Genomic DNA, 18434 nt, shown 5'->3' with positions numbered 1-18434 from the left:
TTTCGACACTTGTTCTTCTTAACTTTTAACTTACTTTATATTGAAAGATATGTATAAACAGTTTTACACATTTGATATTAATTCATAAATATTTGACATAAAAAAATCGCGCCAGATATAGAGGATTTTGGCACTCCGCCAAAACAGTAGTAAAATACGTTTAATGTTTTATGATGAAATGTGATCACATCAATAACATTATTGTAGAAACTGAAAAGCGGTCTTATTCATAAGCACGACGTAGCATCGTCCGAAGAAAACAAAGGAAAGACCCGCTACAAGCAGATGTATGCATGTACGTGTAGTTTTCTTTTTTTGTAATGTCCAACAACAAAATATTCTTTGAAGATAAAATCTTGTCAAACTATAAAAGTAATGTCAAAATTCAATGTTTCAGTAACATACAACAAAAATGTTATAGAATTTCTTTCTAAAGCCAAAAGGGGTTGTATTACGTCACATCATTTGGAGTATACGATAAACTCGTATGTTTTCAGACGACCATAGCCGTGTGCCTCTGACAAGAGAGTTTGAAGGGGATTCAGAATATATCAACGCGAGCTTTATAGATGTACACATTTCTTTGTATCATCGTATAACATGATCATCATTATAATCATTTTCATCGTCGTCAAAATCTTAATAATTGTTGTGTCGGTTACTATATCACTAATTAAAAGTAGGAACTACTACTACTACTACTACTACTACTACTACTACTATTACTACTGCTACTGCTGCTGCTGCTGCTGCTGCTGCTGCTGCTGCTGCTACTACTACTACTACTACTACTACTACTACTACTACTACTACTGCTACTACTACTACTACTTCTACTACTAATACTACTACTACTACTACTACTACTACTACTACTACTACTACTACTACTACTTCTACTCTACTACTACTACTACTACTACTACTCCTAATACTACTTCTACTACTACTTCTATTACTGCTACTACTACTATTGCTACTACTGCTACAATTACTTCTTTTAAGAACACGAAAAATAAAACCAATTATATCTTACCGCTTATTAACTTTTGTTGTTGTAGGGCTTTGAGAAAATAAAGAAATTCATCGCATCCCAGGGTAAGAAACATCCTGTTTTGATATATATTATTATTGCTTTTGAGTTTTTACCTTTTTTCAAATGATGTATTATAGCATATCAGCTTACCAATAAGTTTAACAATTATATTATCATATCCATGTAAAAAGGCCCAACGGAGAAAATGATAGTGGACTTCTGGCGTATGATATGGCAGCAGAGTGTGGAAAAGATTGTGATGCTGACAAACTTGGTTGAATCGGGAACGGTAAGGAATTCACAACGCATGCTTGATATGAAATTTTATAGGAAAAAGAAACAGCACTTAGACTGTGCTTCATTATAATTATGGGTTGGCAAACTTACATATATAAAAATCTGGTTATCGTCTGTATTGTTTCAGATATATGAATTGCGTTTCTTTATTAATACATTATCTGAGCCTTTATAGTTTGATATAAGTAAACCTAAGACTACTCGACATGTATTTGTATTTAATTATATGAGGAAACAATGTTGCCTTGTTTGACAAAAAATGTTTTATTCAGGTGAAATGTCTTCAATATTGGCCTGATGAATTAAACGGTGTTTGCAAATACGGACGTATTGCCGTCAAATACGTTGATGTCGGGGAGATCAATGATTACAATATCCGGACATTCATAATTACAAAAGTACGTGTTATTTTCGTTGTGTAAATGCAGCGTATTAAATGTTGTTTTTAACTATAAATCCGTCAATATTTGTAACAATTCGAATACTTTTTACATAATTTCATACTTCATTTTTTATACATTTGTTGTATCTGGAACAACAGGGAAAAGAGGCGAGGACAGTGCTTCAGTTTCACTTTAAAACATGGCCTGACAAAGATGTTCCTGACACTACCTGGTGCCTAGTAGACTTCTGGAGAGCGGTCGATACTAGTGATATGACTAATAAAGCACCGATAGTGGTTCATTGCAGGTTACCGAAGATCTATTACAACTTACTTTAATTTAAAGAAAAATGTCTTAAAATATATACTTGTTAGCAAATTAAAAAACAAACTGTATGCAACATTCATGAAACTTTGCTTAATGTCATATTGTTTGTACAGCGCTGGTATTGGGCGAACAGGGACATTTATTGCTCTCGACAACCTTATTTCACAAGCAAGGATTGAACACTGTGTAAGACCATTACAAATTGTGGAAGCTTTGCGTGAACAAAGGGTCAACATGGTCCAAACAAAGGTAAACTGATATTAGCCATTCAACTCAGAATTAATCATTTATATATAACATAATTTGTTTCAAAACAATGACAACGTGTGAAATACAACATCTATTATTCATAAGATAAAAACTTTTTTCAACACTTCCGCATGCTTAATGTATTTTATTAAGTTTGCAAATAAGTGCAGTATTCAATTGTTTACAGGAACAGTACGAATACCTTCACGAGGCTCTGGCGGAAACTCTCCTGATGGGGACACATCATGTGCTTACCAGACAGTTCAGAAGTGTCTACAACTACTTGATTGATAAAGACAGTAACTTGACAACTACCCGACTGGAACATCAGTTCGAAGTACGATTTAATGATCATACATAGTATCATATGAACACATATATTGATGCCGCCTTTCCCAGTCACACTTATGTTATTAAAAAAACATTTACTATTGAGACGTCCAATATCATTTGTTTCAAGCCTTCATTATAAGGAGAAGATACGTTAAATTATTATACCTCACATGATTTGCCCACGTTAACTTTCCATACACTCATCTCTGCATAATTGTAATATGGCATTACTTTGGAACGTGACATATCCAGATCGGGCTATGCTTTTATTATACCCATTATGTGGGCCTGACATATTAACAGGGGTTACCCGAAATTTCTGTTCAAGCAATTGTTCGTTATGAGTTCATTTAAACGTATATACGAACTTGATAAGCGCTTGTTTTGTTTAAATATATACTTTTCATGTTCGCATTGACTGTTATTTTAAAGGGATCTTTTCACGCTTTGGTAAATTGACAAAATTGAAAAAAGTTGTTTCAGATTCGCAAATTTTCGTTTTAGTTATGATATTTGTGAGGAAACAGTAATACTGAACATTTACCATGGTCTAATATAGCCATTATATGCATCTTTTGACGATTTTAAAACCTAAAAATTATAAAGCGTTGCAACGCGAAACGATTGAATAATTTGGAGAGTTCTGTTTTTGTCGTTAAATTTTGTTAAACTACGAAGATGGGTTATATAAGGTATAACATACTTCAAGTATATGTACTCGGCGGAATAGCTCAGTAGGCTAAAGCGTTTTTACTTCAGGACTCTGGCAGGACTCCAGGGGTCACTGGTTCGAAACCTGGTCCGGGCAATGTTCTTTTCCTTTTTTTAATTTTATTCTTGATTTTTTACTGGAGCTTTTACGATCCAATGTTTACATTTATCAATATAAAGCATTTAATGATTAAGTTAAAAAATGCCAAAATCTGTGAAAAGGCCCCTTTAAGTAGAATAACTGTGTTCGGTATATTCATATTAATACGTGTTTTATTGTGTCGTATATAATTAGCTTCTTTCGGGTTATAAAATAAATATTGCAACCATTGGCATTTTCACCGGTTACTTCCCTTTATCTTCTCAGAGAGGTATATTTAATGTGATTACATATTCGTACTCATGTTGAGGACTTTAGAAAAAAAGAAGTCGTTTTAAGATAAATCTAAAAACGCCACATGATTATGTACCGATGTATAAGATAGACACGCAAAAAAATGTTATCATTTCATCTAATGATGCAGTCTAAGATGCGAAAGGTATATTTAAAACGATTCAGCTAAAACAAACAACAGGAACTGATGACTAGCGCATTGATTACATAACGTTGGAAATGCCAAATTACCAAACGTTCAAGTCGCCGGTCTGGTAATAAAGTATTTCACTTGTTTTACAGGATGTCGTCAAATACATTAATATATAAAATTTTCGATTTTAGTTAGTAAAGCAAAGTGTGGAAAATCATCATGGCAAGCTGCAACCAGTAGCTAGTCAAGAAGCAGAATATGGCAAATTTGAACTGCAACCTGTAGCCAGTAAAGGGGCAGAATATGGCAATATTGAGCTGCAACCTGTAGACAGTCAAGGGGCAGAATATGGAAATATTGAGACAATCATGGCAGAACGTAAGACGCTTTACGCATTAAAGAATAAAAAATGTTACTTTTACATGTATTTGATATGTTTTAAAATACATTCTTGATATTGTTTTTATTTGCAGTAAAGACAAATCGAGCTAATCAAGAAAGATCACGTAACCAACCAGTTGAAATCAACGCTCTCGTAAGATAATGATTCATTTTTATTTTTAGAGTCTGGTTCCTTCGTTATATTACACACGTTTTCCCTGAGATAAAATGTAAAAGTACTTGCGGAACTTTACAATATAATTTTAAGGACTGAATTTAGTCCGTGACGGTAGTGCGATATGATTTTTTGTCGTCCTTAATTTTCATTCAAACTGCACTTTCATTTTCGCACTGAGCAAATTGTTACGAAATTGAGGACACATTTTCATTATTTAAGTAATTGGCGTTTACCCTTAGGGTAAACAAATTTTCACGACGCAATGGTCACATGATTTAGACAGACTCATATACAAATATTGTATTGTATAAAAAAACTTACGGCCAGATTTTAAATATTTGACTTGTAGCATCTTATTGTAGCCCTCTATACAGTGCATTCAAATTATGATTTGTTGTCTAAGACTAGCCACAACCATGGGGTCAGATGTTTTATATGTAATTATAGATATAACTTTTAAACATCTCTGAACAATGCGTAACTGCGCTTTTATAATTGGTATGTCTCAATACCCTTAGTGTCACAGCATCCACTACCCAGTAGTTGCACGAATTATGAAGACTTTTAAGAATGATAATTAAAAACGAAATTATATGAAACCACAATTCCAATGATAAGTGACATCAAGATAGTCACGCCCAAGCGTCGCATAATTTATATTGACGAACATAGTAAAGTAACTGTAAAATTCAACTTCTCTAGTCAGGGGAGTAATATTTTTCTTGTAACGTCATAAAGAGGTCCTTTGATCGATCAGATCATACCCCTGGTATGCCACTTAGTCCTGTCTGGGCTAGCGTGGGTTAACTGTTTTATATTAAATTATATAGCATAATACTAACACAAAACTTAATTGAAACCACAGAGCACACAGATTTGATATTTGGTATGGGATCTCAGTTTGTGGTCCTCTAAACCAGATTGCTCAAATCATGACCCTGAGTTTGGAACTGGTTACAATCCACACCACAGGCCAGCGATCTATGGCAATCTTGTCACTTTGAATACATTTTACGTAATGTATGGCCCTATTCATACATGGTGTATTTTTTACCGTATAATATGTATATTGTGCAGGCATTCAATATGAAGAAGGGAATGCTTGTAATTTCCAAGCCAACAAAACAACATCTGGCTTCGTTCTGGTCTCGCCTCGAGCAGCTAGGCTCTATAACGGTGATTGATCTTGCGTCGGATGCACTTGACAAGGTTCTTACCTAAGAGTCGACTATTAATAGAATAATATATAAAATTTATTTAGCTATACCTTATTCCGTAGTCGTTATTGGGAATACGTATATACGTAAGTAAATTATAACTATTGTTTTGTTAACACAAGTACGACATATCTTGCTCTCATCATAACTGACGCAAAATTTAATTTGTCATATATAACACCTTACACTTAAGTCCCGTATAATGTTCCTTCCTAACAATACTGAATCATAGTTGTATTCTACCGAGAAAATAATGTAAGTGCTGATTTACTTGATTGCATATGTATATTGAACACAAAACCCATTATATTGTATGCGTTATATTTACGTCTGTAGATGTTAGATGTAATGTTAGAGGAAGAAGACGAGACACGTCTTGCAAAAGGAGCTTCTGTTATCAAAAAGTCGCAACACAACGGATTTGTTGAAACCACCTATTCCCTGAAGGAAAGCACACAGGGGGTACTTTTTGTGTTACCTATCGCATTGTTATTTAAACATACGTATTTTTTCTATGCATTATTGCATAATGTTATTACTGCACAGTGTTCACTTGACAGTATACCTGTTTTTTTTTAATCAAATATCAAACAGAGCCTCAAGAAAACAATCAAACACTTCGCTTTCATTTCGTGGAGAGGAACGTTACCTGCTGACAGACAATCACTGCTGGAAATGATAGATGCGGTACACACATGGCAGTCCGAAATGACAGACGACAAACCGATAGTGATACTAGACAGGCAAGTAGAGCTATGGGACAGATTTTGTTTTCGTTAAAAATGTACATTCTTGTAACTTTGCTGTTACGATTCTACTTCAAATGCAAACCGCAAAGCTAAGATATTGTATAGAAAAATATCCCTAATGTAACATAATGCTTGCAATTTAAATATTATAAATGCTGATTAATTACTGATATATAATCGTTTACAGTGCCGGTTTCGACAAATGCGGTGTAGTCGCAGTTGTTTTGAACGAAATTTATCGCATATTAGAACGCAATGGACAAATAAACATCGTAGAATCGGCCAAGACGATGGTGCATGGAAATAGCCTTCTCATCCGCAGCAAGGCACGTATTTCTCTCCATATAATGTTTCTGTAGTTGCATCATTCTTATATATGCATACTTATTAAATTGCAAATAAACTGATATCTTGTGAATTCGTATGACTAGAATGGGAATCAATAGTATTCTAAAACGAATATAAATATGAATTGTTGTTAGCTATCATTATCATATTGAAACAAATTAAATTGCTTTTGCAGATGCAGTACCGGTTTTGCTACGACGTGATATTGGACTATGTCCAGCAGAAAACGGTTAACCAGAATTATAAATGATGTACATGGTTTCTAATATTGGTTTGTTTTACAGAGGCAATTGTTTACTTGACACAAATTAAATGATATATGATGTTAATGAATAACGGATTATGTAATGATTTATTCACATGTCTTAATGTACTTTTATTCAGATTTCGAATCCGTTTGATTATCTTGTCCTGATATGGTACTTATTTGATATAATTACTAATTGATTGAATGTTATTCAATATGTATTATTAAGTGTTGTAATTGTGAATAAATACTATCTTGATGCACGGAAATGTTTTCTATCAATTTATTGTTTCAGTGTAGCTGGAAGTGATTGAAGAATAAAAAAACTGTTATTTAAAACACTAGTTTAAACCTCCAAGGATTTGCTTTAACCGTTGAAAAGCGGTGATAGGAAAACTATGTTATTATTTGATTGTTTTAAATATAAACGATATTTCTGAATGTACGGGCCTTGTACTAGTTATGTATTGTTCCAACGAACATATTATGGGCTGCCGAAAAAGTACGGATCCGGGGTTTCAATGGTATTCCTTGATGAAACAAACAAACGGTACGTTGCTATAGTCCGTGATATACTATACTTGCGACATAGACAATAGCACAGCTAAATGAAACGTTACTGCTCCATTTATTTGTATGTTATTTTGTATATTTATATTCAAGATAATGATTCTTTCTCATTCTTATATTCAATGTATATGTTTTGATTATATTTAGTTATTTAAAAAACGTTAATATAGTTTAACAAAAAGATTTTGAGTATCATATTTTTTTTTAGTAAACACATGTATGAATGTATGAATGGAATAATTATCTTAATGCTGAATGTTCTCTATGTTTCTGTAAAGACTTTGCTTTAAGTGTTATGGTGATTGGCATGAATGTATAAAAAAGATTTAGTGTTGTTGAAGCGTTTGTTTCTTTTGATTTGCTGATCCCGCTCACTGCCCTATACGCCGTTTAAATCTGGAGCGGAAAAAAGAAGTTGAGAAAAACACATTCCCGTATAAAACGAAAATGCATGTACGAAATGTTTTTCCGCTCAGTATGGGGCGTGAAGGGACCATAAGCGGAATATACATGCAATTCTATCATTTTTTTACACAAGAATTTACTGTTTTAACACACAATGGTGTACCGCCATTCTAATACAATGTTGTTGGCGAAAGATTTGTTAAAGGCTCAATCTCACAGTTTTGTTTCCACCAGCCCGGGCGACAGTTTTTGCACGTTGAGTCGATGCAATCCTCTGAATAACAATCATCCGACGAGTTACAATAGTATATAAGTGTAAAGTCTATCTCATACTTCGCTCTCTGTAAGACTAAAAGCAGTCACAGAAAGGCTTTCCTAGACCGACTTTAGCAATGACCACGCCGTGACCGTGCCGAAAGTTCTTATCAACGTCAAAGCTTATCGTGACCGCTATGAATGTGCAGTTTTCACACCAGCGTAGATTGCATGTGTCGGCTCGGCATTTCGGTATGATCGCGTCCGAAATCGGAACTGAAATTTAAAGGCGAATAGATTTCAATGACATTTTATAAATAATTAGCTTTTCATGATCGAACTTCATTACGTCGGGGGAGTTTGGTATTATATACACGTTGCCAGTGTCCGCACGTTCATCCTTTCCTTTGTCCGTCAGATGTTTGTGTCGCGTGTAACTAAACAAGTATACTTTTTGCTTGGTTATATTTCAAGAAGATTTATCAATGTTCAAACTTGTGGTTCTGAGTATTTCGCTGCTGCTTTTTATATGACATTAACGGAGTTATGGCTTCTTTTACGAAAATAATGTTTCTGAAGATATGTCGCTGGTAATAAAAAGTAGTTGATGATGCGACTTAACAAACATATTAATCAATATGTGAATGTGGGCTCCTTATTTATTTTCGAATTTTCGTGTCAAGTCGGGGCTATATTCCCTTGTAAAACTCAGCATTTTCGATGTGTGCCACATATAAGTCTAAAAGTATAACTTGTACCCGGAGTAAACGTTATATTCAAATTAATTACCATGTACATTTGTGAATTTGTCTATTTTGCACATTATTGGAGTTTATACACAAAGTTAAATTAGTTTGTGGAGTATGAAGGCATGAAATTTACCAATGTTATAAATATAAAAATACAAACTTACACGAGTAGAATCATTTATGCCCCAAAGCTCAGATATGTTTTATTAAAGTAATATCATTTAAGCAACATGCAGTAACACTCTCAGCCCAATACAATACACATAAGTTGAACTTCCTGAGATCATTACATGCTCTGATCGAAGCGGATGATTACCAAGACACTTATTTAAACACCTTGAACGAAGACAGCGGCATAAAAAAAAACACAAAAAACCTGCTTTTCACCGAACTGAAAGTGATATAAAACCATGCTATTTTATGCGGCCTACGGAAGTAGCTAATAATAACAACAGGATTCAGTGCTCGAGTTGGTATATAGTGTAAACAAAATAGAAGTCAAATTTTCCCCAGGAGCAATATCATGTTAGTATCAGTAGGCAATTTATGTCAAGCTACTGTTCAACAATATCTCACACGGAAAGGCACACAATCACAAACACAAATTAATACTAGATGTTTGTCGGTATTTAGTAAAGAAAGCCAAACATATTGAAATAATAAAAATATTATTTCGCGACCCTGATAATTGTGCTTAATATCAACGTTAAACACACATTGTTATGTAACATTATTAGATCTTCACATTTTGTATCATAATTACATAACATTTGAAGATACCACACCAGAATATGGGACATATATAAACACAATTCGAAATACGACTGTGCAGAATCTGGAGCATATACGCAATATAATAGGAGAATCGTTTTATTAAAGTATTCCGAAATTAAAGGTTACTCGGATAGAGATAGTTCAGACATTTCTTTTAGACAGCCTACTGCTAATAAATATCACATTGGACTTTTTTATCCAACGTACCATGTGCAATAAAGAGAAGTTCATATTTACGCAGATAATATAAGTATTCTTAACATGACACGATTCGTATTTGTAATATGCATTTTGTCACACGTATTGACTAAGCTTTGAATAACTAGTATTTGTGTATACATATAGCGTTAAATGCTATTACTACAAATAGACAGTAAAACATGGAGAGAAACTATTGATAATACAGTTCATTTCTCAATTTAGCTGTTTTAAAAATAAATGTTGCAAGATTTTTTAAATGTTTTTGCGTGTTCAGTTTGTAAGAGTTCGATAAATTTTAAAATATTTGTATGATTCCAATAATATCTATGTCTATATTGTTTTCTAAGACTATTAACAACTGGCCATTCGAGTAAGAAATAGAACTCATCTTCGAGAACATTACAGGTTAACGTTTTCTGTGATCATATGGTGTCTTCATGTAATGAGTTGTATCATATTTAAGGTCGGGAGTTTGTAAGAGCATGTTATGAAATCCGAGAATGTGACCGGTATTAAGCCACTTCCACCAGTAGGTACACTCATGATCAGGTGCGTGAAGTTGGATTGCCGTTCGACGTTCGACATTAGCACAACATTCAAATTACCGAATGTTTAGCTGGCTCGGTATTCCAGCTCGACATTCAGTTCGACATTCGGAGATAATGTTGTACAAATAATTTGGAATGTCGAGCTGGCTCGGCATTCCAGCTCGACATTCAGTTCAACATTCGGATATAGTGTTGTATGCTTATTTTCAAATATTAACTGGCTCGGCATTCCAGCTCGACATTCAGTTCTACATTCGGAAATAATGTTGCATGCTTATTTTTGAATGTTGAGCTGGCTCGGCATTCCAGGTCGACATTCAGTTCGACATTCGGATATAATGTTATATGCTTATTTTCGAATGTTGATTTGGCTCAGCATTCCAGCTCGACATTCAGTTCGTCATTCAAAGATAATGTTATACAATTAATTTTGAATGTCGAGCTGGCTCGGCACCCCAGCTCGACAATCAGTTCGACATTCGGATATTGTGTTGTATGCTGTTTTCGAATGTTGAACTAGCTCGGCATTCCATCTCGACATTCAGTTCGACATTCGGAAATAATGTTGTACAATAAGTTTTGAATGTCGAGCTGGCTCGGCATTCCAGCTAGACATTCAGTTGGGCATTCGGATATAGTGTTGTTTGCTTATTTTTGAATGTTGAGCTTGATCGGCATTCCAGCTCGACATTCAGTTCGACATTCGGATATAGTGTTTTATGCTTATTTTTGAATGTTGACCTGGCTCGGCATTCCAGCTCGACATTCAGTTCGACATTCGGATATATTGTTGTAAGCTTATTTTCGAATGTTGAGGTGGCTGGGCATTCCAGCTCGACATTTAGTTCAACATTAGGAAATTATGTTGTAAAATTATTTTTGATATCGAGCTGGCTCGTTATTCCAGCTAAAAATTGAGTTCGACATTCGGATATAGTGGTGTATGCTTATTTTCGAATGTTGAGGTTGCACGGCATTCCAGCTCGACATTCAGTTTGACATTCGGAAATAATGTTGTACAATTATTTTTGACAACAATATTATCTCCGAATGTCGAACTTAATATCGAGCTGGAATGTCGAGCCAGCTCAACATTCGAAAATAAGCATACAACACTATATCCGAATGTCGAACTGAATGTCGAGCTGTAATGCCGATCCAGCTATTCATTAAAAACTAATTGTACAACATTATCTCCGAATGTCGACCTGAATATCGAACTTTAATTCCGAGCCAGCTCAACATTCAAAAATAAGCATAAAGTACTATATCTTAATGTCGAACTGAATGTCGAGCTGGAATGCCAAGCCAGCTCAACATTCCAAAATATGCATACAATACTATATCCCAATGTCGAACTGAATGTCGAGCTGGAATGCCGAACCAGCTAAACATTCGAAAATAAGCATACAACATTATATCCGAATGTCGAACTGAATGTCGTGCTGGAATGCCGAGCCAGATCAACATTCGAAAATATGCATACCACACTATATCCGAATGTCGAACTAAATGTCGAGCTGGAAGGCCGAGCCAGCTCGACATTCAAAACTTAATGTACAACATTATCTCCGAATGTCGAACTGAATATCGAACTTTAATTCCGAGCTAGCTCAACATTCGAACATTAGCATACAGTACTATATCTGAATGTCGAACTGAATGTCGAGCTGGAATGCCGAGCCAGCTCGAAATTCAAAAATAATTGAACATTATCTCCGAATGTCGAACTGAATATCGAGCTGTAATTCCGAGCCAGTTGAACATTCGAAAATAAGCATACAACACCAATTCCGAATGTCGAATGAATGTCGAACTTGAATGCCGAGCCAGCTTGTCATTCAAAATTAATTGTACAACATTTTCTGCTATTGTCGAACTGAATGTCGAGCTGGAATGCCGAGCCAGCTAAACATTCGAAAATAAGCATACAACTCTATATCCGAATGTCGAACTGATTGTCGAGCTGGAATTCCGAGCCAGCTAATCATTCGAAAATAAGCATACAACATTATCTCCGAATGTCGAACTAAATGTCGAGCTGAAATGCCGAGCCAGCTCAACATTCCAAAATATGCATACAACACAATATCCCAATGTTGAACTGAATGTCGAGCTGGAATGCCGAGCCAACTAAACATTAGAAAATAAGAATACATTACTATATTCGAATGTCGAACTGAATGTCGAGCTGGAATGCCGTGCCAGCTCGACATTCAAAAATAATTTTACAACATTACCTCCGAATGTCGAACTGAATGTCGAGCTGGAATGCCGAGCCAGCTAAACATTCGAAACTAAGCATACAACACTATATCCGAATGTCGAACTGAATGTCGAGCTGGAATGCCAAGCGAGCTCGACATTCAAAAATTACTGTACAACATTATCTCCGGATGTCGAACTGAATGTCGAGCTGGTCTACCGAGCCAACTCAACATTCGAAAATAAGCATACAACACTATATCCGAATGTCGAACTGAATGTCGAGCTGGAATGCCGAGCCAGCTCGACATTCAAAAATAATTGTACAACATTATCTCCGAATGTCAAACTGAATGTCGAGCTGGTCTGCCGAGCCAACTCAACATTCGAAAATAAGCATACAACACTATATCCGAATGTCGAACTGAATGTCGAGCTGGAATGCCGAGCCAGCTCGCCTTTTAAAATTAATTGTACAACATTATCTCCGAATGTCGAACTGAATGTCGAGCTGGAATGCCGAGTCAGCTCAACATTCGGTAATTTGAATGTTGTACTAATGACGAACGTCGAGCCAACTTCACGCATCTCTCATGTTCGTCATAGGGAAGAATTGCGTTGTTACACATATTTGACTGTGAAATATATGATATTTAAAATTTCACATGTGTTCATTCGACTACAAGTCTCTACAAGTTTGTTTATTTGTGATATAGGCCTCCGGCCCCTGACACATATATATTACAATCCATGCAAAACAATGGTGTGTGCACAATTGGTTGGCATAACATGTAAGCATATAATCGAGTGGTAAACGATTCTTACAATAACATGCTTAAAGATTGTACAACATTTGCATTTAGTAGAGCGGAAATGTATATTATATATAGATATACACATACATTCACAAACATATACATATACATACATATACACATATATATATAATTAAATATATCATACATATAAAAATAAACATGTTATAAAGTAAATATACAACGTTATAGTCCCTGCATATAACCTACACAATAAAAGAGACTTTCGAATAGTATTCTAAAACATGTATAGCGGAATTTAGGTTATATGGGTAGGGCCTATAATAAATTGACATAAATGGTATACCGAGTAGTAGGCCCTATCGAAACAAAATATAGGACTTTGTCGGTAGGAACTACATTTTAAACATAAGTACACTTTTACAATTATTTAACACAGAGCCAAGTCTTGTGGTAACCCACATAACTAGGCTATATCAAAGCTCAAGAATTAATGTTCGCGTTTCAAGGGCGTTAACGATGTAAGAAGCAGTTTGTTTTATTGTCTGTTCATTTTTACTTGACAACAGTATGCCCAATTTGAGTATACTTGGGTTTATGAAAAATTTACGTTGTTTATATGTTTTTCGGATGTCATGCAATACAGGGCACTTTAATATGAAATGTAATTCGTTTTCTACTTCACCAGTATTGCAAATTGGGCAAAACCGTTGTTCTCTAGTTATACCGCGATATCTGCCAGTTTCAATTTCTATCGGAAGAGTTCCGGAACGAAGTTGTGCAAAACTGCGCTTAAATTTGCGCACAGATAGGATGTCTAGGTATGCTTCATGTTCGTATTGGGACTTAATATGTTTGTAAAGTTCCAATTTGGGAGATGTATGTACTATACTCCACCAGTTCTGTAAGTATTGGGACTAAGCCCGTTCTCTAAATTCATTTATAAATTTGAGTGGGTTTGAGACATGCTGGTTCATCAAAATGTACTGAAATCCATTTTTGCTTAGTAAGTCCTTAATTTCATTGGCCCAATTAAAGAAGAGATTTATGTTTGTGTTCAATAAGAAATTGTAGCATTTTTTTACGTATCTGGTGTCGGGCATGCCTATTATTTTTAGCCAATATTTTAGACATCGAATTTGTGACGTTATAACAATAGGGTATCGACCACAATCTCCGAGACTCGTGATATTTGATGTTTTTTCACCGACACAAAGGTACCTTTTACAGGCGTGTCGGTGGACCGATTCGATACATGGTAATTCTTGATAACCCCAAATTTCGCTACCATGTAATAAAACAGGACTTATTTTGCTGTCGAACAGTTTAAAAAAGACTGAATTAGATAGTTGACCATATTTATACAGGGACGATAATATGCCATTCAAGGCACGTTTCCCCTTAGTTGCATTTTCATTAGCCATTTTAGTTAATGAAAGAGAAGAAAAGAAGCAGACACCAACGTAGGTAAAGGACTGCACAACGTCAATTAAAGAACCCGCATAACTCCATTGTTCATTCCTTGCTAGTTTTCCCCCCTTTCTGAAGACCATAATTTTTGATTTCGGTATGTTCACCTGTAATCCTGTTCTTGTGCAGAATTGTTGCAATGAATCGAGTTTGCGCTGTAAACCCAAAACTGTATCAGCTAAAAGAGCAACATCGTCTGCAAACATAAGCAGTAGAATTTCAGCATCATTTGGTGCAATTTGTATCCCCCTCACGCCGCTATTTAATAGTTCTTGTACCAATTCGTTGATAAATATTGACTATATTCTGTGCAAGATTACGATACAATTATTTATCCGTGAGAACCAGGCGTTTTTGCACGTGGGGTAGGTGTGGTTTCATCTTTTTGCACGTGAAAATGGTGAAACGCGTTATAATTCTAATTTTATTTCAATTTCTTCATTTTAGGTGGGTTGATACAACAGGAAAACATAAAATTAATTTAAAAATCAATATGTCTCATTGTTAATTTCAGGAGCGCAACAGCGCAATTGGTAAGTTGCAGGCTACCTTCCCCGATTGCTGAAGCATTCGATCGTCATGGATGAATGATTTTTTTCGTTTGCTTGTACATATTGTAGTAAAATGATCACATGCACAATTTAAATCAAAATATTTACTCATTACTGAGATAGTTAAGTTTGGAAAATGCTGCGTTCGAAAAGTCATCAAGTGTAGTACAGCACGCTATATAATTCCAATTTTATTTCAATTTCATCATTCTATGTGGATTTTTGCACCAAGAAAACATAATATTATTTAGAAAAACAATATGGCTTGTATGAGCACAATGTTACAAGCCGGTCGGTCATTAAGACGTAAGTTAATGCGTTTTACATTTCACATTATTATTTTACGATGTACGATTTGCGAATTTTACTTTTCAATGATTTTTTTAATTTGATATGTTCGATATTTTATCGTTAATCAATTTCAATTAAATTTACTTGGATTATTAGATAATTGTTGAATTAGTTTGAGTTCAAATTTCAACACAATCCGTTTAAAAATAAGGGAGCTATATTGATTTGAATACGTGTCGCGTTAGAAAAGTCTCCAAGTGGAGAACGAACCGCTGATAAAAGCATTTTATTATTACAAAATGAGGTAATGTCTTTTGGCGTAGTCTTTGACAATCATAATAAATTTACACACTTCCTTTTTAATGTTAATAACGATTTATTTCTATAGATTTAATTCTAACACAACGTTTTCCAATGTTCGTAAAATATTCAAACTATAAATTAAAAGTAATGGCCTTTTGGACCCATGACAATTACAAATTATGTGACCGTCATGTCCGGTCGTGTACGAGACTCACCGCCCTCTACAGAATAACAGTGTATTAATATAGATTTGAACACCCAATCCAATCATGACGTGTACAATTTTCGACGGGATCATGTGCAAAACCACGTGCCCAAAGGTAGCGATCTAATACGCTATATGCGATAGACGAATAAGGACAAGTTTTTGTTATAAAGTCTTCTATCATGTCAAACAAAACTGATCTTTGCAAATTATAAAGATAAAATTGTCTGACTCAAGGGCAAAGTCGACTCAAAGGCGAGGTACCCTATGTAAAACTTTGTTTTCGGTGGTAATGAAAACGGAACTTCGAATCTGTTAAAAATATTGACTGATAAAGTATAAATTACTTCGTTAGATAGTTTTGCGATAAAATGGAACGGTTCATTATCTACAAGTCGAGTAGAATTGCTATCTGTGCATGTGACGCAACAAACTAAGCGCTCTTCTCAGAACCAGTGACTTCCTTCATTGCGTTACGTGACGTAAGCGAAAAACAACGGTTTTTCATTAGTTGAAATGAAGTTTAATGGTTTCGATCCTTATTTTGATGTCATGCAAAAGCGGAGAGCAATAAGAACTTAACCTTTTACTTGACCTTGCCAACATGTGATGCGGAAGTAAGCATTTCGGACGGCTGTTAAGTTTCACGGAGTACTGCGGCTTGTTAATCTGCGGTAATCAAGACTTTTAGTTAACCGCTTCACACTTTTGAGATAGCTTGTTAACAGTACTAAGTGCACATACTTACGCCGCAAGCAGCTAACAATCACTTTTATAAGATGCGACTTCATTAAGAATGAAAGCGGCATTTCAAGCAGTTATATATTCCATTATGTTCAAACAAGAAATGACTGTTTTGTTTTTACGTGGATGTTTACTAAGTGGATTCACAGGCGCAGGTAACTATCGAATTTGTAACAATAAAGGTGTACACTTCAGAAAACAATTCTACTGATAAATAGAACTTGAAATATACATATATATATATATATATATATATATATATATATATATATATATATATATATATATATATATATATATATATATATATATATATAAATAAATGCGACATGAAAGTTCCGACCGTGATGCAATCAAAAGGAATGCACGATAGACTTGTCAGCATGACAAACCGTCACTTTATCCTAGAATATAGGATTGGCCATTGACCGCCTAATCCTTTATTGCTTGTGTTTTGCTTTAATGGTATGGTCGGCCAATTTTAGTGTGTCCGTTGTAGTATGTTTCTTAATACATGCAGGGCTATTTGTAATTGATGGAAAAAATAATGAGAGTAAGTTGTCAATTGATATTAAAGAAATAAAAATATAAAACAAATATAAGTTTTTTTTATCAATAAGGTATGTAAGCAACATTGGATATAAAGTTAGCAATATATTGATCATTTAAGATGTCTACATATGCACACATGAATGCATGACAATATACAAAAGTACATTTGTTTCAGGTTTGCTTTTGATGAATAAAATTAGCGTGTTAACATAATTTACATGAAAACTTTTAATCACTGTATTACGTACCTACTTAAGAAGTGAAGTGCCTTAGTAAGAAAATGATATTGTCTTATCGATTTCGAATTAGAAGCGAATATTGCAATTGAATTAAATGTACAACTAATTTTGTGCAAACGAATAGTTATGAACTAATTGCAGTATGCAATCCAATCAACTTTCGCATATGCCATTGTGACGGCATTATAGCATATGATCATGTTGAGGAAGTTGATCTAAACATTTATTCTTATGAGTGCTCAGACCAGTGAAACTGAGGAATATGGCTTCCATGAGTCGGGACATTTTTCTTATATGGCTTTATCAAACCCATGTGAACATTTTAAAAATCGTTTTGTAGACCACTCATCATAGAGCGGGCTTAAAACATTCATAACATTGTAATGTTATGATATTTGGACAGAGATTGCGAATGAATTGTTTTGTTTAAAAACATGGCTGGCAGATGTTGGGGCACTTTTATTTTGAAACCTTGTGAACACTGCCTGGTTAGAACTGTTAAGTTGTTTGGGGTTTCAAGTAAGCGCCTTAGGGCCTTTGACCCACTGGTTACAATATCCCGCTCAGGATATATAACTTTCCAACATCAAATCATATCAAATGATCAGTGATG

General features: G+C 34.7%; 1 protein-coding gene across 1 annotated transcript in view; it reads left to right on the top strand.

The window, feature by feature from the left end:
* The window catches only part of LOC127878313 (multiple epidermal growth factor-like domains protein 6), a 105794-nt gene that overhangs the window by 15759 nt on the left and 71601 nt on the right, over positions 1-18434 (top strand). Inside the window, exons 25-34 of the mRNA XM_052424835.1 lie at positions 208-295; positions 498-571; positions 1062-1098; positions 1228-1325; positions 1606-1731; positions 1875-2023; positions 2157-2292; positions 2480-2629; positions 4055-4241; positions 4337-4398. Coding sequence (XP_052280795.1) covers positions 208-295; positions 498-571; positions 1062-1098; positions 1228-1325; positions 1606-1731; positions 1875-2023; positions 2157-2292; positions 2480-2629; positions 4055-4241; positions 4337-4398 — 1107 coding nt within the window. The remainder of the gene's footprint in view (positions 1-207; positions 296-497; positions 572-1061; positions 1099-1227; positions 1326-1605; positions 1732-1874; positions 2024-2156; positions 2293-2479; positions 2630-4054; positions 4242-4336; positions 4399-18434) is intronic.

Source organism: Dreissena polymorpha, chromosome 4 (assembly GCF_020536995.1).
Source record: "Dreissena polymorpha isolate Duluth1 chromosome 4, UMN_Dpol_1.0, whole genome shotgun sequence".
NCBI classification, from domain to species: Eukaryota; Metazoa; Mollusca; class Bivalvia; order Myida; family Dreissenidae; genus Dreissena; species Dreissena polymorpha.
Note: the sequence above shows the minus strand (reverse complement) of the source record. Positions and strands in the feature narration are given on the sequence as shown.